Source organism: Bombina bombina, chromosome 4, assembly GCF_027579735.1.
Source record: "Bombina bombina isolate aBomBom1 chromosome 4, aBomBom1.pri, whole genome shotgun sequence".
NCBI classification, from domain to species: domain Eukaryota; kingdom Metazoa; phylum Chordata; class Amphibia; order Anura; family Bombinatoridae; genus Bombina; species Bombina bombina.
This window is the reverse complement of record NC_069502.1, coordinates 715,381,353-715,406,564: the sequence shown is the minus strand read 5'-3', so window position 1 is coordinate 715,406,564 and position 25,212 is coordinate 715,381,353. Positions and strand designations below refer to the sequence as shown.

General features: G+C 33.1%; 1 protein-coding gene across 1 annotated transcript; it reads right to left on the bottom strand.

Moving 5' to 3' along the window:
• Positions 1-11,547: 11,547 nt before the first annotated feature.
• On the bottom strand, positions 11,548-12,480 carry OLIG3 (oligodendrocyte transcription factor 3). Its single transcript, XM_053709160.1, has one exon. The coding sequence runs from the start codon at positions 12,346-12,348 to the stop codon at positions 11,548-11,550; it is 801 nt and encodes a 266-aa protein (XP_053565135.1). The 5' UTR covers positions 12,349-12,480.
• Between the last annotated feature and the right edge of the window lie 12,732 nt (positions 12,481-25,212).

Here is a 25,212-nt window from a genome sequence, read left to right as displayed (position 1 = left end):
AAAGCGAGATATCAGAGAAACTTCAAGAATGTATAGTTACTTTCAGCAACAAATGTCAACGGAAAGCAGGAATAATACGTACAGACAATGGAGGGAAATATATGAGTAAGGAAGTGGAGTCATACCTAAAGAAACAAGGTATTGTACACCAAACAACTGTACCATACACTCCTGAGCAAAATGGTGTTGCAGAAAGGAAAAATCACACCCTCATAGAAATGGCAAGATACATGCTTTCAGATGTCAATTTACCTAACCAGTTCTGGGGTGAAGCAATAATGACTGCAACATACTTACATAAAAGGCTACCATCAAAAAATATTGAAAGTACCCCATATGAAATGTGGAATAAATCAAAACCTTGTATGGGGCATATTAGACTGTTTAGATGTAAAGCATATGCCTATGTTCCAAGTGAGAAACTCTCCAAATTAGAGAACACAGCCATAGAAGGCATTCATGTGGGCTATAGTGAACAAAGTAAGGGTTATAGAATCCTTCATCTAAAGACCAACAAGATCACAATAAGCCGCAGTGTTTATTTTGATGAAAGCCAAACATCAGAAAAAATGTACCTCGAAAGCCATGGAATGAAACTGTCCACTGAACCAGCAAGTGATGCTGACCAAAGTGAAGCTGTGCAGGAGACATAACAAGAAGTGGAGCTTACAATATAAATATTAGCTACTCACAAACCAGTAGAACACACTGAACAACCAGAAATCAGAAAATCGACTCGGGTAACGAAAGGTATACCACTCCACAAGCTGTCATACATCGCTAAGACACATGAAACACTTAAACCAACATCCTGGGAAGATATCGAAAAATTGACAAAAAAGGAAGCCAATCAATGGAGAATGGCATCCAAAGAAGAAATAAAATAATTTCAGGAAAATAAAACCTGGACACTCACTGAGCTCCCCCCTGGTCGCAAAACTATAGGAAGCAAATTGACTTTTAAAGTAAAATATGATGCAGAAGGAAATATCCACAGATACAAGGCAATATTAGTTGGAAATGGATACTTGCAGAAATTTGGAGAAGATTATGATAAAACTTTTGATCCAGTTATAAAGCACTCCACCATTACTCCTTAGCATTGCAGCCGGAAAGGGAATGCAAGTGAGGCACCTGGACGTCAAAACTGCTTTCCTATATGGAGACATCAAGGAGGATCTCTACATGGAACAGCCACGTGGATTTGTATGTAAACTTATAAAGAGCATCTATGGACTAAAGCAAGACTGTGGAATGAAAAAGTGAATGAAGTACTCATGAAACAAGGATTCTCAAGAAGCAGAGAAGATTCATGTTTATATTCAAGGCAAGAAAACAAATGGATATACATCCTAATTTATGTTGATGACATCATAACTTGTTTTGAACAAGAAGGGGATTATGACCGAATAGTTCACATATTAAAACAGAACTTTGAGTTTAAAGAACTAGGGAACATCACTCATTATTTAGGAATCCAAATAGCGAGGGAACAGGATGGAAGCTATCTTTTTAACCAAAGTCAGAAAATTGCAGAAATATCAGAGCAGTTTCACATGCAAGATGCAAAAAAAGGTGAAAACACCTATGGAACCAGATTACCTGAAAAACAACGGAATAGAAAACTTGTTACCCAATAATGACAATTACCGAAGGGCAATTGGAAAATTGCTAAACATTGCTACCGTGACAAGACCAGACATTGCCGTAGCAGTGGCTATACTCTGTAGTCTACAAGTGGTTACATCTTCCAGTATAGAAAAGGAACAATAAGTTGGTCTAGTCGAAAACAAGTGACTGTTGCACTCTCTTCAACGGAAGCAGAATATATAGCAGCAGCACATACATGTCAAGAAGCAATTTGGATTTGTCAACTTCTATTAGATATGGGACTGGATGTGTCTATACCCATACCAATCCTTGAAGACAACCAAGGGTGTATAAAGTTGACACAATCAGAAAGAGCCAATCCTCGAACCAAGCACATTGATGTAAAATATAATTTGCTCAGGGACATGCAAGAACAAGGCATTATTGACATTCAGTATTGCCCATCAGAAGAGATGACTGCAGATGCACTCACTAAACCAATGCCAAGGGAATGTCATTGTTTTCTTCAAAAGAAACTGAATGTAGTATAATTACGTATATGCTGTTGAGAAGGGGTGTTGGGAAATACAACAGCACAGCACAATCGCGCACAGCTAGTGGTGATGAGACTGCTTGCGACCATTCTGATGTGGAACAGCTATGCCATGCTCTCCCGGGTAATGCTTTCACTTTAGAACCAGCTATTTCCCTGTAAAAAATCAACCCAAAAATACCCTTGTAAACTCAGATCACAATTACATCAGATCATAATTAATTGTTCAAGGGAAATTTGCAAGATTTGCAAATGTGAATAGAGAATCAGTGATAATATTATTCTTGAAGAATGTAGTTTTTATAGGCAAAACAAAATGTCCCAATAGCACATTGTCCACACACAAGTGCCATAATTAGGGGACTAAAATCTGGAAAAACCCTTTCTTCTCCCTTTTCTTTTCTTCTCTTTCCCCTTCTCTCCTCTGGCTGTTCCTGTCAAATCCTCTCTTTCTTTCTCTGTCTGATAGATGTCATACTGGGATGCTCTACCATATACTATATAGAACAGATGGACTCATATAATCTGTACCTTTAAAGGGACAATCTACACCAAATTTGTTGTTGGTTAAAAAGATAGATAATTCCTTTACTACCCATTCCCCAGCTTTGCACAACCAATATTGTTATATTATTATACTTTATAACATTTAAACCTTAAATTGTCTGCCTGTTTCTTAGACACCACAGACCTCCTCTTATCACATGCTATTTTATTAACTTTTCACAACAAGATACTGCTAATTCATTTGTTCCATATAGATAACTTTGTGCTCACTCCTGTTGAGTTGGGCTGGACACAGCTCTATTTGGCTAAAATGCAAGTCAATATAGCCATTGATAAGGGGGTTGTCTGCGGAAGATTGGATACAAGGTAGTCACAGAGGTAAAAAGTACATTAATAAACCATGTTGGTTGTGCAAAACTGGGGAATGGGTAATAAAGGGATTATCTATCTTTTTAAACAATACAAATTTTGGAGTAGAATGTCCCTTTAAAGGGCCACTGTAAGTAAATATTTTCTATGCCTGTTACTAACTAACTACCCCAAATACGCTTTTTATCAATAGCATTTCATTAACATATCTCTACCGTATATCAGAAATCTTGTCTGCAAATTTAATTGTTTTCTAAACCCACTCCGTGGGTATCCTTTGCTCTGTACCAATCCGTTTACAAAGTATTTTGAACATGCAGTGCTGAAAATAGTGGGCAAGATAATGTGACATCATCGGCGAATAAAAGATATAACTTTTAGAACGTTATGAAACTTCGTTTTGGAGAAAATATAGGTCAGTAGGTTTTAATTAATGTTTATTAACTTTAATATGTTAGTTGTTTAGCTTAAAAATTATAACAGAAAGTAATCCTTTAACTATGCTCCATATGCAATAACTAGAGCCACCCTGAATAATTATAATTCTATGTAACAGGTTGAATCCCATAAATTGACATCCTTTTCTTCCTCGGAACATTCTTGTTGACACATTTGTGTTAATCTATGGTTGTAAAACAAATATACCATATGGATTGATAAAGAAAAAGAAAAGAAAAAAAACTGGCACATACTCATGTATGAAACAGCAAATGCTTAAAAAAATTGAGAATTTTGCTACAGCTATTGTCAATGGAATAATAAACCAAAATGCCCTCTCAAGTAACCAACCTCCAGGATTTTGATCCTAACTTTAGTGTTCCTTGCTTATTTTTTGCTAATTGCACCTGTGAGGGTGCACGGAAAACACAGTAAATGTGCTCATCCCCTATTTTGGGCACTCTTAGAATAAACTAGTTGCATTTTCTATAACCTGGCAACAACATTCAACATAAATTGAGTGTACATAGGCAGCTCACTCAACTGAAGACTGATATTTGCTTGGATTAATGTATAGTTATTGGAGAACCAGAGTTTATATAAAGACATTTCTGACAATTCAAAGGACTTGGGAAGATCTATCATCAAAGCTACCACTTGACTTGTGTGCAGATTTTAAAAGCATTTAGTTTAACTGACATATCAGAATATTTACATTAACTCCATTCTGATTGGCTGTAAAAGTTATTATTGCTATATCTATTTATTATGCACCAATAACTTTCACTATGCAAAATCCATGAATTAGTTTAGATAATATAATTAACAACAGTCTATTTTCCTGTTTCTTGTTGTCCAAATATAAATCTGTGCAACAGCATGTGGCTTCTCACTAATGCACATACAATTTCATAAATCATTGCAAATTAAAACCAGCCATATGATTTAAATATGTTTCTTTTTCTTTTTCCTTTTTCAGTGAGTAACATAAACAAACAAATGTAAACATCTATTCTAGTAATCAGGTGATGATTGTGTCCAACCAGCCCCATGGGGGGCAGCATAACATCTAATGCACCTGCCACCAGATTCAGTGGAAACCTGACACATTTCCTAAGAGTGGCAAAGCATAATTAAGTCCATTCAGCCTGTCAGTGGAGTCAATAACTTATCCCCAACTGCTTTTGTCTCAGTTCAGGCTGTGCTTCTGATGGGATAGAAGTACTTATTCAAGAGAAATTTATTTTCAATTGCAGCCCCTAATACCATTGGCACATGCCAGGCTTTGACTCGGGCCTTTTCTCAGGGCTAAACTATTGTGTAGATTTGTGTCCATTGTCTGCTGTCTTTGATCTGCCAAAGCCGCTTAACAAGCTGGTTAAAAACTGTTACAGATAACAGGTGTGTCCTTTGACAGACATTTTTCAACTAGTCTGAACAGAAAGTAGATTTGCCAGCTTGTTTACTAGTGATATATGGATAGCTGTGTCCTACCCACATGCTACAAAAAACAGCACTCCCCCCTCTATTGTCACTGTGTTTGAATATAAATTTACCATGAGATCAGATGATTGAACGAGGTGATGTTATTAAAGGGACAGTCTACACCAGAATTGTTATTGTTTAAAAAGATAGATAATCCCTTTATTACCCAATCCCCAGTTTTGCACAACCAACACTATTATATTAATATACTTTTTACCTCTGTGTTTACCTTGTATCTAAGCCTCTGCAGACTGCCCCTTATTTTAGTTCTTTTGACAGACTTGCATTTTAGCCAGTCAGTGCCGACTCCTAGTTAACTCCACGTGCATGAGCACAATATTATGTATATGACATACAACGCCCTCTAGTTGTGAAAAACTGACAAAATGCATTCAGATAAGAGGCGACCTTCAAGGGCTAAGAAATTAGCATATGGCCTACCTAGTTTTAGCTTTCAACTAACCAAGAGAACAAGGCAAAATTGATGATAAAAGTAAATTGGAACGTTGTTTAAAATGACATGCCCTATCAGGAACTGTCCCTTTAACATTTATTGGTGGTGTTAAAGGGATATGAGACCTAAAAAAGTTCTTTCCAAATTACTTCTGTTACCAAAGTTTCTCTGTTCTCATGAGGATATTCTGTATTGAATATCTGGAGCACTATGTGACAGGAAATAGTGCTGCCATCTAGTGCTTTCAAAAACGAATAACATTCTTGCAAAACTGCTGCCACATAGTGCTCCAGCTGTGGCAGGCTCCTAAGTATGCATCCCTGCTTTTCAACAAAAGATACCAAGTGAACAAAGAAAAAATGGTAGTAGAAGTAAATTAGAAATTTGCTTAAAATCACATGCTTTATCTGAATCAGGAAAGAAAAAAAAAAAAAAATAGGGTTCATATCCCTTTAATCCACACTTGTATCAGACAGCCCTGACAGCATCAGTAATATTGCTGCACTTGTCTCCTAATTTTAAATCTGCAACAAAGTAGAAAACTTTTCAGAACACCTGAGCTGAAAATGTAACTTCTCACACACTGCTCTGAGGATATTTTACAGAGCAGTGACTAAAAAGTTACATTTTCAACTCCATGTAGACTTGCTACTTTATTGTAGTGCAGAGGGTGGAGATGGAGTTGCGATGAAAAGTAAATATGTAAGATGTTGTTAATTACAATGTATAGAATGCCTGTGAAAGTATTTTATCTGCACCCACAATGCTACATTTTCAAAATATAGAGTTGAATGTAATGAAAGAAATGAGTCTTTGGTGTTAAACACTGTTTACTATACATATTTAGTGATCTTTTATCTGATTCATTATTTCTAGATTTACTGAATCTGATTAGACGTATTATTAGATCATTTATATATGAGTTACTGTAGAATATATTCTCATTTGTTGCTGAAACCTTAGCAACTGCATTTGCCATCACAAAATAGTGCCAAACAATTGGAGAACTATAGTCAGGAAATTTGGTCTGACCAGGAAGGGTTAGACATTAAAAAAAAAAAAAAAAAAAAAGAAGAAGAAAAAAAAAAATCTGTAATAAGACTGTAATTGATAACGATTTAATTTCTAAATTATTTAAATAGATTACTTATTCCTAACTGGAGGAAAAGTTTTTTTTAATAAGCAACTATAGTTTCTAATCTCAGTCTTTCTGCCTTTATAGGGTACCTGTGCTTCTGAAATTGATAGTGATTTCATGTTACTCTGATCTGTTGGATTTTAATGGAAACTATATTTAATTCTGGAAATTAATCAATTAAAACTCTATCAGTAATTATGAAGTTCAGAAAACTTTAGTAACTTTCATACAGTGGTATTTGCTTCTTTACAGAAATAATTCACTACACTGTGTACTGTGTTATTAACCGATGATATGAAAAAATGACCCTATTCGTGTGTCTTACTATTCTATTATTTTACAGCTTACTTTATATAGTTTAAGTTGTAATTACAAAGGACCAGTAACACATTTTATATATCACTAGGTTGCTAGTTTACAGCAAATGACAAACAAGTGTTGGCAATGAGAAACATTTGTAAAGAATGTGTCAATGTTGCCATATTTATCACAGATTTTATAAACTAGAAATACGGACAGGACACTACATAGTTATCTAGTTTTTCATGAAATAATAATTTTAGCTGCCCTCTCACAACACTGAATATCAGATATCAGATATCAGAGCTGACACATTCAATCATGCTATGTAAAAAGTCATAATATATATTACAGTAGATGGGATTCGAACGTCTATGTAACATTTTTGTAAAATATATTGGTTTTAAGATTAACTAAATTAAATTAATTTCTACTTTATAGAACTACAGCTGGTTTAAATATCTTTATAATGTGTTTAAAATATTTGCTCTCTTCTTAATAATAATTGTTTTAAATGTGTTACAATGACAAAGTGGATGTTGGCAAAATTAATTGTAGAGTTATGTAGTAGTTAAATTCTTCTCTTGTTTATTGAGGTAATCTCTGCAAAGAGCAAGATAGTTTTGTGATATGTTATACTGACTAATATTATTATAACTTACCTACAAATAATGTATCATTATTATTACTATTATTATTATTATTGTTAATAATAATAATAATTTATAATAATAACATGAATATGAATAATATGTATTATCTTTTTAACATTATCCGTATGTTACATATATTATATTTAGGTTAACATGAATCAATTGTTTGGAAATTAGTAAACATAATTTTGCTAGAGTTATTTGTTGAATATATAATATTATTTGAATGTTTGTGTTTTTTGTTTTGTTTTAAAAGGATAAAACTGTATTATGAAAGTTTATATTAACTTGTTGCTAAATGAAAATGAACTAAAGGAAATGAAGAAAATATATGTATAAATATTTTGCATTTGTTTATCAAATTTATAAGTGATTTAACCACGTCTTACACGATGTAAAACCTTGTGTCTAAGCATTTCAATGACGGATTGTAAAAAAAAATGTGTCTGACAGCCAGTGGGTTCATTTAAATAATAATAATAATTATGATTATTATTATTAATATAATAATAATAATAATAATAATAATAATAATAATAATAATAATAATAATAATAATAATAAATCTATGGTGAATCTTCAGGTATATATTAGTGCTTTTAATCTGCTCTGCGGAAAAAAGCGAATTCGTTTTAAATGTAAATAATAGAACAGTTTGTTTTAATTATATCACTTCATTTTCTTTTCCTGATATTACAACAAAGTTCATTTCATGAAGCAGAACAAAGAATTAAATGATTGCGTAACTAAAAAATACAAAAAAAATAATATGGCCTGGTTACTTGTGAAAACTTTCCTTGCTGTTGTCCTACTATCCTGCATGTTATATGTGAAAAACAACAAGAATAAAACAAGTAATACACATTTAATTATAAAGTTTCTATCATATTTGTAGAATATTATCACTTTTTCTGTAATTTAAGTAGTACAAGAAATGTAAAAGGTGTCATAAAGTACATTGGTTATTTTAATATTTCTCTCTTTATTTCCTTTTTTCCTTTATTTCTTTCTTTCTTTGTCTCTTTTTCTTTCTTTCTTCTTTTCTCTTTCGCGTTATTTTAATATTTCTTTCTCTCTCTCTCTTTCTTTCTTTCTTTCTTTCTTTCTTTCCTCTTTTCTTTCTCTATCGTTATTTTAATATTTATTTCCATTTCTTTCTTTTTTCTTTCTTTTTTGTCTTTCTTTCTTTCTCTCTTTCTTTCTCTCTTGTTAATGTAATATTTCTTTCTTTCTCTCTCTATTTTTTCTTTCTCTCTCTCTCACTCTTTCTTTCTTTCATTCATTCTTTATATCTCTCTCTCTCCTTAATTTAATCTTTCTTTCTCTTTTTCTTTCTTTTTTCTGATTTTCTTTTGATCCGGTCTTCAACATTGCAGAGACTTTAATATTTTATAATAGCATTTTCTATATCTGTATTTATTTTTTACACTAAATAATTATAATAAAAGCGAGATGTTCATATTATAAAGTTAAATATTTATCGGCATAGAAGCACAATAGAAGTAACTATATAAGTGTAATGTTATTATTTAGTTTTCAGAGTAAACTCCACTTTTAAATGTGTTAATTCATTCAACTGTTTTAATAGCAAAGAAAAATGTAGTACAATTTTATCAATCAAATTCATGATAACGCAATTTTATTATAATAACCCTATAATGCGTAATATTCTTGACATACATTATTTACTTTACACTGAAAAATATATTCTCACTTTATGATGGCACTAAATGTTCTGTAATTCAAAAAGTTCAGTCGCATTTCATTGTAATACAGTTGTTGTTCTGTCTGATGTTTACAAATTTAAATTTGGTTATAATAATGGAGATGATATTAATTGGTATACAAAAGATAAGGAGTGAAAAACTTAGTTTATATTAATTTACCAGGGTATAATTATATATATATATATATATATATATATATATATATATATATATATATATATATATATATATATATATATATATATATATATATATTATTTTTAAATATGAAAAAGGCTAATAAGCAATTATTTTATTCATATATAATAATTTCTCACTATACGAAATTTGGATTTTGTATAACATTTATGTGATTTTACATGAAAGATTATAAATGAATATTTGGAGTGTAAAATACTGAACACTATAAGTACCCTGCAGTTTCGTTTCATATTTCTGATGTTAATTTGCGATTTATTTAAATAGACACTATTTATAATCTTGTTAGTACAGTCAATGTTACTGGATCCGTTTGTAAACCAAAATGGGCAAGGAGCATCGTTTAAAAAAAAGGAAGATTGTCTAAATGATATTTTTATTTGCATTATTCTTTCTATTACTTGGTTTGATTCGGTAGATTTCTTAGAACTTCTCTTCTGAATGATTTATAAACAAGATGGTGCATTTGTACCTATGGAAAAAAAAAGTTATTTGCACTTATTGTTATTTGCACTTATTGTTATTTGCACTTATTGTTATTGCACTTATTGTTATTTGCACTTATTGTGCGTTATTTGCACTTATTGTGCGTTATTTGCACTTATTGTGCGTCTATGGTATGGGTATTCATAATGAAGGATTATATTGAATAGTAATGCATTTAAAATATCATGTTTTTTCCTGATAACTAATGTTACTACCAACTGTAATAATTAATAACTTCTTGTGTTACTATTAATAATATTTATACACACACACACATATATATATATATATATATATATATATATATATATATATATATATATATATATATATATATATATATATATATATATATGTGTGTGTGTGTGTGAGTGTGTGAATTGCATTAATGTATAAGCCTCAAAATCTATCTATCATCTATTTATCTATCTATCATCTATCTATCTATTTATATATCTATTATAAATCTAATCTATCTGTTTAGCTATCATAATACATCTAATATATCCATATAGATGTCTAGCTATATATAGCTATTTTAATCTATTTATGGCTATTGATCCGTGTAAATTACTAAGATATTTTATAAAACCAATTATAATTATATTAAGACAAATAACATTGAAGACATAAAACTTAAACATACGAATAAAGATACAAACAAGATTCATTTCCAAATAGATTTTTTTTATTTTAAATCCAATCCATGGACCCTGGTTCATAATAAATATTGATAGTAACCAAGAATATATAAAAAATAAAGACGCACTGTCTTTGAGGCAAAATAGTTTCAAGCAAATGTCCAGGGAGACTAACATTAAAAAAAAAATATAAAAAACAAAAATACAACAATAAAATAAAACCCAAAAATGTTAACCATATAAGTGCTTTCTAATGATAGCGCTTATATGGCTCATGCAGAGATCAAATCGCTGCCTGACAAGAAGAGATTGGACTATGAAGCCCCAAATTAACCCCTTGTCTTCCAGAAGAGGCTACACAATTATTCGCAGCCCTTTCTCATAGACAAGAGGTTGACATATTTAAATATATAATTTACACAATGGACACCACGTGAAACGTGATTATAAAATTGGGTAAAGATGCTTCTATAGCTGCATCTTCTTTAAAAGTTTACAAACTCACATATACATCCTACATAAGTTATCAGATTTCAAAGAATTCACCAATAAAATCCTTGTTACAAGGAAAATTGCATGGTTGGCCAGGCAAATGTTTCAACAAGACTCAATTCTTAGCATGCATGCATTCTTTTTAGTTTGTTTGCTTTTTTTAGTGAAAATAAATACAGTCCTTTCAAGATATGATCTGTATAATGTTTGTGACAATTAGAATACATCATAATAACAGAGCTTCCTAATAAAAGACTTTTAAAATTGTCACTATGATAGAACTAACTTATATTACCTTAGAAAGCAATTACAAAATAAAAACTGTCCTTACAGCACATACAGTAATTGAAAATATGAAGTGGACCATAAAAGAAGCATGGCTGCATATAGAACTTCTTGTCTGAGTCTTCTTTCATCAGCGCAAATATATATGTATATTTATATATTTATATAGGAAATTCATTAGAACAGGTATTAATAAAGTTTTTAGGGGTACAGTCTGTGTGCTGGAAGCAGTTACTTTAGTAAGTCTTTGGGTTCTGTAGAGATCCTGACGCTGTTTGAGAGTGCTGATAGCTGTGGTGGTGGTGGCATCTGGCATATGGTACAAGGACAAGGGAGACCTGCCCAGTGCTGGAAGCTGTTGCCAATTGCAAGAGGAGGAGTGGATGGAGTTTTTAGTAGAGAGTGTCCAGGACGGATGCTGCCAATTCCTGGTAGGGATGCTGACAGGCCGGAGGGGGTGTTAGATGTCAATGCGCTTCCCAGAATTGGATGCATTTGATGAACTGTACTGGGTGGGTGCACAGGATGACCCGCAGAATGTCCTACTGTTCCACAGTGGAATGCAGAGTGGTGCCCACCATAGATCTCACCAACGAGACGCTTCATTTCCTCTAGAGAGCTGGTGAGCATCAGGATGTAGTTTCTGGCAAGCAGTAGAGTAGCAATTTTGGAGAGTTTTCGAACTGATGGACCATGTGCATAGGGCATGACTTCCCTCAGCCCATCCATGGCAAGGTTCAAATCATGCATCCTTTTGCGTTCCCTGCCATTAATCTTCAGCCTGAGTTGCTGCAGGTCCTGTTCATTAAGTTGCTTCTTTATTTTATACTTGCTGCTATCACTCTCGCCTTTGGAACTGTGTCTGGATAGAACTTCTTCTGACATCTTCTGCAATAAGTCATTCTGGGTGGATGACACAGAATTCAACCTGCTGTCATGGAGGTGATGATGATGGTGGTGCCCTCTGAGATATACCTCATCCATGTCGGGTGAAGAGGCTCTGCTGGACATGGAACTTGAGTCAGAATTCATTGTACTTCGGCTAAGAAACTTTATCCAGCTCTGCAAACTCAAAAGCAATCTCTGAGTGTCAGGAGGGTTTAAGTATGCTGCCCCTTTTTCTTGCTCAGGTTGTTTATTTTCTGCTTTGCTTTTCTTTCTAGCTCTGCGCCAGTTACCCAATGAGAGCTTGGAATGAACTACACACTGAGCCTGAAAAGAGGGGCTTTTATAGAGCTACTTCAGAAGAGAGAGACAAAAGAAGCCCTCCTATCTATAATGGTCTTGTTAGGATGACGTTCTATTATGCAGGGCGGTGCGCTTTGACTGTCCCATTAAGCATGAGCCTCTATTCATATTCATTGTGGTGTCACCCTGGGACACCTTTGTCATGGACCATCCGGAGCCAAGGAAACACAAAAGCCTCTGAGTGACAGAATCCCAGCACAGTGACCACTCATGGGGCAGCCCTTTACTGTCTTACCACCCCCAATAAACAACTCACTATACATAGATGCAATAGGCATACAAATCCCCAGAGATTCGCATGCGTTTCTGGGACGTTTCATTTTATTTTAATTTAGTTAGTTTTGTAAAATTTTACTTAATATTTACTCAAAACGAATATCTGTTAAAGTTCTCATTTTGCTCCACTGTTCGATTGCATAATACAAAATTGCACAAGTCACAGCTTATTTCTCTGATACATGCCTAGCCTATGTCACTGTTCAATTACTCAACGATACCAGAGACTGGAAGGTGCCTGGGTTTGGTTTAATGCAGCAGTTTGCTAATTGTTGTCCTTCCAATTCGAAATCCTGTCAAATGAAAAATATATACTTTTTTTGTAGAAATGTAAATCTGTTCTGGATATGTGTTGACAGATGAAGCGAGATTATTTGTTTATTAAATCATTCAGTCAATGACCATTACTGATATGTGACAAAGTGCTATTTGCTATATAGAGGGAATGGATGGAATCTATTACATGACACAAAAGTTTATTTTTTAAATACCGAATTAAGTTCAGTACTGTAAATCTATAAAGTGTGTAATCGATCAATTTTTGCAAGTCTCCCTTCAGCTTTTACAATAAACTGAAGCACAAATAAGGATGTTCACAATCATTTAGGGAAACATATATCATATACATTATTTAGCTAAAAAAATCTCCATGCATTTACTTGTGAATTGTGTAGAAAAATCATATAAACTTTTCTAAGGGATTTTAATCAACCAATATCTTCTAATAGGTATTTTGCCTAATTAGGTTATTGCTTTTAAATCAATACCGCAAGTTAAAGTTATATGAACAACCAGCAGTATATATTTTCTGCCTAATGTGGGATTTATTTGTAATCTGACTATATTTTACATATACTTCATTTTCCCAGGCAGTTTTTTAAAAAGGATTACAATTCAATTATAATGAAATATGTATCATTTGTTGAGACTGTAGCTTTCCATATATTTTAGCGTCCACTTTTTTTAGACATCAGTACAATTTAATATAATTAATGACTGGGTTCAATTTGGAAGAGAATACTTTGTTAGTTTTCTACTCATAGCACACTATTATTTATTCGGCTCTGAATAATTATATATAAATTAATTAATGAATACAAACATAATCAGAAAAAGAATTCAATTAAAACATAATGCATAAGAGGAGAAACAGATTCTCAACAGCTACAGGAGTATAAACGGTTTAGTATAAACCAATGTTTTTCTATAATATGTCTTTCTCTCTATCTATCTTTTTCTCTATTATCTATTTATCTATATATCTATCTATATATCTATCTATCTATCTATCTATCTATCTATCTATCTATCTATCTATCCATCATCTATATATATCATCTATCTATCATCTATCTATCTATCTATCTATCTATCTATCTATCTATTTCTCTATTATCTATGTATCTATCTATCATCTATCTATTTATTATCTATATTAGCTATCTATTCATCTATCCATCTATCTGTCTGTCTATATATCTCTCTATTATCTATTTATTTATTTATCTATCTATCTATCTATCTATCTACCTCTCATTTAGGATCACATGAGCATCTACATTTCTGAAATTAAATGTATTTATATATTTAATATCATTGGGACCAAGTAGCTACGTTTTATATAATAGTTTTGAGATATAAAACACCACCCATTACTGTTTTATATTATTATTATTTGTATGCAGATGTGGAATTTTACACAAAACCGCCGACTTCTGATACTTTGACTATCAGATGCTGATATTTAAATAGAGTCCAGTTTTAATTACTTAATGATACACAAAGTAAAAAAAATATACAAAATAGTTCTGTTTTATTCTCCAACTTGTCTATTTACTAGTGCTCAGCGTTTTACATTGAAAACATTACCCCATAAGTTCTCTGAAAGCTTGTGGGAATACAAACTAATGATCTGTATATAGAGAAGAAGAAAATAAATGTATCACAAAAGCCAAACAAAACAGAAAACATTGTTTACATTTATCCACCATCTAGTAACTTATATCCACACTGGGTGAACTTAATGCAGAGATTTAGAGTCCTGCTAAATAAAGAAAACCAAAAGAGTAACAAAAAATAGATATTTCTATATAATCTTTTAACATATTAACTGTATCATTTAATTATAACACAATCTTAATAAACCTTTTTTTTAAAATAAACAGTTGAATACCAAAATAAAATTATTCATTTTGTTTCCTATGATACCCAAAAGTATATAATCAGCAATACAAAAAATTGTTTAGTTTTGCTCTTATGTTATCCAACAACAGAATTCCTATCCAGACTGCTGTTAGAACAATGGTATTGCATTTTACAAAATATGGTGAAAAGGTGAATTTTGTTTATTAATGTATTTTGTTACAACTATTAAAGATGTAGGATTCTAGATGACTTGAATAAGTAGAAATCAAACTCAGCAAATTCTCAGCAAACTTAGCAAATGCTCAGAAAGTCAACTTGCATAAAATCAAACTTTGGCTTTTAAATTCACTTGCTTGTAGGGGGCTTCAAAAGTGCAGTCTGATTGGCTGGATTTCCCCTAGATTTTTAACTGTCTATTGGCATAAATCAATACACAATTTGTTAAATGAAAATAGCACATATGGGGAATTTATATTGGATGCTGTAATGTGAGCATAAAGAACAACTGTGGCTTCCTTTTTTGCTACAAAATCCCATAGTTTAATTTTTTTAAACCTTTTTTAAATTATGTCATCTAAAACCTTGTAGATTTAAAAGAAAAGCTGTATTTATGCAGAGAGCATCTCATAGTTGATCATATAAAATATGTGTTTTGAGCATTCAACTTTCTCAACCAATAAACATACAGAAGCTTCTAGTAATGTTTGCAAATTTTCAGAGCTTTGGCATTTAGTGAGCTGTTTTATGTAAATGATGTATATGTATGCAGTTAACTAGTTGATACTCATACATATATATATATATATATATATATATATATATATATATATATTGTATATACAGTATATATATATATATATATATATATATATATATATATATATATAAAACAACAATGTCTTAACACCTACTCTAAATTCCAAATAAGCAGTAGATTTTTTTTCTGACAAATTTTATTTCTCCCATTTTCCATCCCCCTCTCTCATGTGACAGTTATCAGCCAATCACACACTAGTATATACGTATACTATGTTCAGTAGGATCTTGTTCCCCAGAAAGTGTGCATATAAAAAGACTTTAAAAATTGATAATGGAAGTAAATTGGAAATTGTCTTAAAACTGCTTGTTCTATCAGAATCATAAAAGTTTATTTTGACTTGAGTGTCCCTTTAACTGCAAGATAAAGCTTGTTTATCTTTTGTTAAATCTTTATGTGATATTGCCATTTATATAAATATATTTTTAATACACCAATGTGCATACATTATTGTGAAACTATGTATTTAGTTCAAAGTGCAACATACTAAAACCTGAGTTGTATTTGTCTTTTAATGATTATCACCTGATATTAATTTTATAAGCATGAACCTATCCTTCAAAGACTCACTTTAGTAGATATAACTTTTGTAATTATTACCAATGCACTTAGTAAAGCAATTCAAGACAAGTTGTACTGAATTCTGAAAAACTCCTATTATCAAATTTTCTTTGTTCTCTTGATATATTTATTTAAAAAGCAGGCATGTAAAGCTTAAGAGCCGGCCCATTTTTGGTTTAGAACCTGGGTTACGCTTGCTTATTGGTTGGCTGAATGTAGCCACCAATTAGCAAGCACTATCGAGGGTGCTGAACCTAAAATGGGCCGGCTTCTAAGCTTTACATTCTTGCTGTTTTAAAATAAAGATTACAAGAGAATGAAGACAAATTGATATTAGGAGTAAATTAGAAAGTTGCTTAAAATTGCATGCTCGAGTCTATCTGAATCAATAAAGAAAAAAATTTGGATTTAGTATTCCTTTAAAACTGCACCTGTTACCACAGCAATAAAGAAGCAAACCTCTATGCACACTGGAGCTCAACATGTAACGTCTCACACACTGCTCTATGGTGCCGATTCTATAAAGTTCGCAAATCTAGATGTGTTTTTCCACGCCAACACTCGCAGGGGCCACAGACAAAAAGGGCTGTCCCTGCAGGTGAGCATTTTCCCATGCAAATAATGAGCGCTCTCTGCTAGGTAAAAGGTCCCAATGGAGGGCAAAGTGCAGAGGAGGAAACTGATGTGTTTTAAAAGTTGAACATTACTCTTAATGCAAATCAAATTAGTTTTCAGTACACTGTACCTTAAATTTACTGTAATTTTCATATGTATAGGTTTTTCTTTCAAAATAGTTTTGAGAATTTTGGTAAAAAAAATAAATAATGAGAATTGTAGTGCAAAAATATTTATAACATTACGCCGAGATTTGAGAGAAAATTTCATTTACGTCCATGGAACGCCCATGTTTAGCCAATTTTCCGAAAAAACAACAATTACGCTTTGTATTTTCTACTTTTAAATACAAATTTCTTGCTTTTTTTGCACATCCAGAGTACTTAAATTACGATTCACACTGTGCATAGTTAATACAGTTTATTTCTGTGTAATTTACCTAGAAAAATAACATTTTTTAAAAAAATCAGATTTTTGGTGAACAATTTTGTTGTGATTTTTGATGCATTATAACAATACAATTTTACCCTGCGTATTTTTGTGCGAATGGTTGTATACATTTTAAATTACAAATTTTATTGTGCACTTTTGTATTGTATACAATCTTCTTCCCATACAAAAATGCAGTGTACGCCCATTAGCGACACGTTGTTTTCATGGTAAAAAGTGGTTTTATATAATTTCACAGAGAGCTTTTTACAATCAGGCCCAATCTCAGCCAATCGTATTTCACAAATCAGTGCCTGTAAAAGTTTGCTACTGTACTTTACTGCTGTGTAGAAGGAAATGAGGAGACTGCACAGCAGTATTACTGTAGCAGAGGCTGACAGGTCTCTGATTTTAACTGCTAACCTTGTTTCTGTGCTGCAGTTATGATTTTAGCAAATAAAACATCAGAATCTCAGCTCAGCTGTTTATATTACATAGTTCACAGCCAGCATCAGACAGTCATGTCTGCCAGTGACTCCCTGGCTGTAAGCAGATATTTAGGGAGTGTGGGAAAAACCCTAGCTCTGATATAAGAGAATATTATGTCCCTATGCATAAGCACTGAATACACAAAAAAGGTTCTTCTCAGTTTTAGTGCAAAATGTATAATTAATGTAAATTGCAAAATTTACAAAACAGCAAAAACAGCATTGCATACATTATTTACTTTGCCTGCTTTTGCTGTAAAATACCATGTTGAGATACATGAACAAACCACAAGCATTGACACATTCATGAAAACGCAGGAACCTGCATGCACAAATACAACAGACACTGAAACCACATGCATGGACAAGCACACACAGACACACATGCACACACTCACACAAACACACCCACACACACACAGCAAGCACACACACATAGACACATGCATGCACACATACACACGCACATGGGCACACATATTCAAATGTGCGCACACACACATACATGCACGTACACACATGAACACACCGACACACATGCTCACACACACATGTGTGTGCACACAGACAAATATACACGCACAAACACGCACACACAGACAAAATTCTCATTTTAAGTTATACATTTTGTTCACATGCACAACTAACTTTCGGTATATACCTGTGTTATGACTTACTAGAATACACATTGTCTCCCATGTACATGCAACTGAAAATACATTCTTGCTTCACGGAATGATCAGACACTGTTATGTGTATGTGCTAGATACACTGGCTTGTCATCCTAGTGTAAGTGATGGAAATGACAGACAGAATTAGTGAGCTCTCTGAACTTCCCCTTCACATCTCCCAGTCTTGGTCCTTGATCCTTTGTGGGGATTAGAATGAGCGGGGAGGGAGGGGGTAATGTGGGACAGGGAGCAGGACCTTTAAGGATATAACTGTTCTGATGAAAATGATTCTGCTACACTAAAGAAAATTCAAAATCTGTGTTTGTAAATGATGTAAATCCATTTTCATGAGTTTAATATTAAAAGAAAATTGCACAGAAAGAGGGAAACATCTGAATATTATTATTATTATTATTATCGGTTATTTGTAGAGCGCCAACAGATTCCGCAGCGCTAAATGAATATGCTTGGCTATCTATCTATCTATCTATCTATCTATCTATCATCTATCTATCTATCTATCTATCTATTTGTCATATCTATCAATTTGTCATATCTATCTATCTATCTATCTATCTATTTATCTATCTATCTATCTATCTATCATCTATCTATCTGTTATATCTATCTATCTATTTGTCATATCTATCCATCTATCTATCATGTATCTATCTATCTATCTATCTATCTATCTATCTATTTCTCATATCTATCAATTTGTCATATCTATCTATCTATCTATCTATCTATCTATCTATCTATCTATCTATCTATCTATCTATCTATTTGTCATATATATCTACCATGTCTATCTATCTATCTATCTATCTATCATCTATCTATCTATCTATCTATCTATCTATCTATCTATCTATCTATCTATCTATCTATCTTCTTAGTGATGTTTACCTGGTAAGGTAAGGAATGTAGCTTTGCAAAAAACGTCTTCATTTTGTTGAAATTAGTGTAAAACAAACAGTTCTGCATGGTATAGCCTGAGAGTGTCACTACCGAAGTGTGTCCACTGTCCACATGCATGGGTGATATCACTTAGGAATAATGTGAAAGAAATCATTAGGATGCCTGGCTACATGGCTTCTAGGTGGTGCTAGAGATGTTAATCTGTCCTTGGGCTTTGCCATCTTTTATGTAAAGGTGCACTGAACATATATATAAAAACAAAAGTTAGTTAAAGGAACAGACTACTCTACATTTTTATTGTTTAAAAGATAGATAATCCCTTTATTACCCATTCCCCAGTTTTGCACAGCCAACACAGTTATATTGATATACTTTTTGCCTCTGTGATTACCTTGTATCTAAGCCTCTTCTGACAGCCCCCTGATCACATGGCTATTTATTTATTATCAACTGACTTGCATTTTAGCCAATTAGTGTTGTGTTATGCACAACTTCACGAGAAAGAGCACAATGTTATCTATAGGGCACACATGAATTATCAATCTCTTGTTGTGAAAAGCAAATAAAAAAACATGTGATAAGAGGGTGTCTGTAGTGGTTTAGAAACAGGCAGAGATTTAGAGGTTTAAATCTTATAAAATATATTAATATAACAATGTTGGTTGTGCAAAGCTGGGGAATGGGTAGAAAAGACGTTATCTATCTTTTTAAACAACTTTGGTGTAGACTGTCCTTTTAAAGCAGTATGCAAAACTGCTCAATGTAATAAAAGACCATAGACTGCAAAATACAGTGATATGTCACACTCATAAAAACAGGATGTTTTTGTTTCAGAACAGGAACATCTGTTTTTCAAAAAATGAAAAAAAAAAACTGATACATTTTAACTTATTCTCTTTAGACACTTTTAATGTGATCTAGTAACTCTAAGCCTGACAATGTCATAGAATGTCACATTTGCCACAAGTCAGTCTGTGAAATTTCTGCTGCAGTCAATTGTAAAAAAAACTGGCTCTGGAAACAACATCAGCACTTGAACCCTGCATCGGGAGCCTCATGAAATGAATTTCCATGGCCAAACAGCTGTGCACAAACCTCACATTAACATGCGCAATGACAATTATCCGCTAGAGTAATGTAAAGCACAATGCCACTGGACTCTGGAACAGAGTCTGATGGAAGAATCTAGGGGTGGCCAGAAGAACTTTACCTACGCATAGTGTCTACTGTAAAGTTAAAGGGACAGTCTACACCAGAATTTTTATTGTTTTAAAAGATAGATAATCCCTTTATTACCCATTTCCCAGTTTTGCATAAACAACACAGTTATAATAATATACTTTTAACCTCTGTGATTATCTTGTATCTAAGCCTCTGCAAACTGCCCCTTTTTTTCAGTGCTTTTGACAGACTTGCAGTCTAGCCAATCAGTGCCTGCTCCCAGATTACTTCACGTGCACAGTGTTATCTATATGAAATATGTGAACTAACACCCTCTAGTGGTGAAAAACTGTTAAAATGCAATCTGAAAGAGGTGGGCTTCAAGGTCTAAGAAATTAGCATATGAACCTCCTAGGTTAAGCTTTCAACTAAGAATGCCAAGAGAACAAAGCAAAATTGGTGATAAAAGTAAATTGGAAAATTGTTTAAAATTACATGCCCAATCTGAATCATGAAAGTTTATTTTGGCCTAGACTGTCCCTTTAAGTGAAGGAAGGATTATGGTCTGGGGCTCTTTTTCATGGTTTGGGCAAGGCACCTTATTTCGAGTCATTCTAATGCTACATGATACAAAAACATTTTAGACAATTGGGTTCTTCCAACTTTGTGGAAACAGTTTGGTAAAGGCTCTTTCCTGTTCCAGCATTTCTACAAAGTCATGGTTTGATGAGTTTCGCATGGAGGAGCTTGAGTGGCCTGCACAGAGCCCTGACCTGAAATACATTGAATACCTTCAGGATACATTGAAACACCTATTTTGAGCAAGACCTTCTTGTCTAACATTAGCGTCTAACTAAATGCACTTTTGTTTGAATGGCCACAAATTCCAACATAAAACCTTTATGAGAAGCCTTCCAAGAAGAGTGGCAGATGTTGTAGTCACAAAAGGGATGTCAACTCCATATTAGTGCCAATGGTTTGGAATGGGATTTTAACTCATAGATGGTTAGATGTCCCTATAATTTTGGCCATATAGTATGTGTGTGTGTTACTTTAAAGGGACATGCCACCCACATTTTTTCTTTTATGATTTAGAAAGAGAATGCAATTTTAAACATCTTTCTAATTTACTTATATTATCCAATTTGTTTTATTCTCTTGATATTCTTTGATGAAAAGCATATCTAGATATGCTCACTAGCTGCTGATTGGTTGATGCATATAGAAGCATTGTGTGATTGGCTCACCATGTGCATTGCTTTTTCTTCATCTAAGGATATTTAAAAAATGAAGCAAAATAAATAATGGAAGTAAATTGTAATGTTGTTTAAATTTCTATTCTCTATCTGAATCATGAAAGAAAGATTTTGGGTTTAGTGGCCCTCTAAGATCTGGATTTGCACAGATCTTAACATGGTGCTCTTACACAAGAATCAATCCTCTTCTAAAAAGAGCCGAACAGAGCATACTCTGAATGCACATACCCAGTATATATATATATATATATATATATATATATATATATATATTTATATATATATATGTATATATGTATATGTATGTATGTGTATATATATATATATATATATATATATATATATATATATATATATATATATATATATATGTGCAAGATATTATGTATTAGGATATCATACTGCAACTATTGGACTTTACTTTGTTCCTAATTTTCCATTTTACCAGCTGAATTGGGTTAAACTGGTTATCCCCACCTATACAGACAATTTAAAATTTCAATACAGAGGTAGGAGCGATAATAAATAGTTAATTTTCAATTGTTTTGTCTAAGTATTAGGCTTTGGTATACTGAAAGATACTTAGATAAGGAAATATGTGTATGTGTATAGAAAGTACTAAAATAAGTAGATCTGATCTACCAGCAAGATCAACCAATTTTCATGAGTTGCAGTTTTTAAAAAAGAAAACAGCCAGTTCATATACAAAAATAAACTTAATAGAGCATTTTACCATACATTCTATACTTTGCTGCTGGTATAACAAGTCATTGGAAGCACATTAAGAGGAGATCAGTGTTACATTGCACTGTCTCTTAATTTCTTTGCAAACAGCTTTACCTTTAAATGTTATTTATTTATGTTATTTGAAATAGTTGATTTTGCCTGTTTTATCCCCATCTATACTGAATATTTGAATACAAATGTATTCTCTGTAGAAAAACTATCTAAACAGGAGAATAGTAGCACAGTAGGGGGGGAGAGATTTTTTTTGTATCTGAAATAGCTGATTGTACTCGTTGAAACCCCAACCATAACTAATTGATTGCGCGTTAAGACAGAGATAACATTTAAAATTGGCATGTCTTTCAGAACAAAAACAGTTATTTCAAATAAAAAACTAAACATGAAGGAACACTTTTCTATACATTTACTACTCAGGAGTGGGTATAACAAGTAATTTGGAACATCATAGACAAAAGTGATGGTGAGAGTCCATATAATTTCAGACTTTTTCATTATTGTTTGTAATATTCTAATTTAATTACTAACATGTTTTTACTGCTCGTTATTAAAGGGAAATCGTGCTGTCTCTGAAGGCAAACATCTCTGCGGCTCTCGGCTTTACAGGTAAACAATACATTTGCTGATTCATTGTTTACATTGGAAACCTGCAGAGACTCTGCACATGCGTTTCAATGCCAATATCTGGAGCACACTTTACAGTATACGGTCCCACCTGCTACCGATGCCACTTCACTGCAAAATATGAATAGAAAGGGTCAGAGCATCCACAGGAATGCTAGAATAGTAAAAATTATATTAAGAAGGTGATCTACAAACAGCTGGACTCTTAGGCTTACATGCTAGGGGGTTCATTGCGGATAGCAATGGAGGAGAGGAACTGGTATTAGGAAAAGTTAGTGTAGGTTGTATGCATCCCTGAATAGTCTTTAGGGAGTGTTTGAAGCTTTCAAAACTAGGGGAGAGTCTTGTGGAGCGAGGTAGAGAGTTCCACAAGGTGGGAGCCAGTTTGGAGAAGTCTTGTAAACGGAATTGTGAGGAGGTAACAAGAGAGGAGGATGTCATGAGCAGAGTAAGGGGGATGGGATGGAGAGTATCTGGAGACAAGGTTTGAGATGTAGGGGGGAGCAGTGCAGTTGAGGGCTTTGTATGTCAGAGCGAGAATTTTGTGTTTAAGCCTGGAGGCAAGAGGAAGCCAGTGAAGGGATTGGCAGAGAGGTGCAGCAGATGAAGAGCGATGTGTAAGGAAGATGAGCCTGGCAGAGGCATTCATTATGGATTGTAAAGGAGCTGGGGAGACCAGAGAGGACAGAGTTGCAGTAGTCGAGGCGGGAAAGGATGAGAGAGTGGAGTAATATCTTAGTTTTGTCTTGTGTAAGGAAATGTCTAATTTTAGAGATGTTTTTAAGGTGAAAGTGGCAGGATTTAGCCAAGGACTGAATGTGAGAAAGATCTGGGTCAAGTGTGACCCCAAGACATCGGGCATGCGGGGTAGGGATAATGATGGAGTTGTCGAAAGTTATAGAGAGATGGGGGAGATTTTAGAAGAAGGGGGGAAAATAATTATAGATGCATAAAATATTTTAGCACTTAGTGAGTGAAATGCAAAATAATAAACATAAACTAAAAAAACAAATAAAACAAAAATGCCTAGATTACAAGTTGAGAGTAAAATGTTAGTGCTTGAGCACAAGCCTAAGGTGCTCTAACATCTGGAGGTTGGATAATGGGTGAGCACTAAATCCCTCATATAATAGACTCCTGTCCTGGCTATTGCTCAAGCCAAAGGTGTGCTAACTCAAAGGTGAAATAGTGGAGTTCTTCACAAAGTTTTAAACTTAATAAAACTTTTAAATAAAAATGTTTTATCATTGCTATATTTCAAGTCCTGTGAGCACCCGTACCTGGTCTCTCCATAACTTTGTATATTGTGCACCTGGACAATAAAAATGTAAGTAGTGAGTGCACAAACCAATATGTGTATTAGACTTGTGAAGCAGCAAATAATTAGTTTCGGACAAATCATTCGTAATGAATATTCTGAAAAATTACTTTTGTTTAGAATATTTGTTTGCTGCACTATACAGTATTTGATTAGCTTAAAATTAAACAAATACTGAATATTCAGTAACATTTACATTCAAATTTGTTAAAAATTGCTGCAGGTGTAAAAAAGACCTGCTTCTTAGCTCAATCTTTGTGAAGAAAGGTCGGGATTAGTTAGGCTCTTCCACGAGCTGTATCTTACCTTTGAAAGCTAAAACAAATATAAACTAAAGAATTTTGTTAGTTTGTGCATTTGGTTGGATATATGTTTCAAATGCATATGTCTAATGTTTATATATATATATATATATATATATATATATATATATATATATATATATATATACTGTATATATATAAATATATATATACAGGGAGTGCAGAATTATTAGGCAAATGAGTATTTTGACCACATCATCCTCTTTATGCATGTTGTCTTACTCCAAGCTGTATAGGCTCGAAAGCCTACTACCAATTAAGCATATTAGGTTATGTGCATCTCTGTAATGAGAAGGGGT

Coding starts and splice junctions, on each gene's coding strand:
- OLIG3 (XM_053709160.1), bottom strand. CDS start 12,348: ATGAATTCTGACTCAAGTTCCATGTCCAGCAGAGCCTCTTCACCCGAC.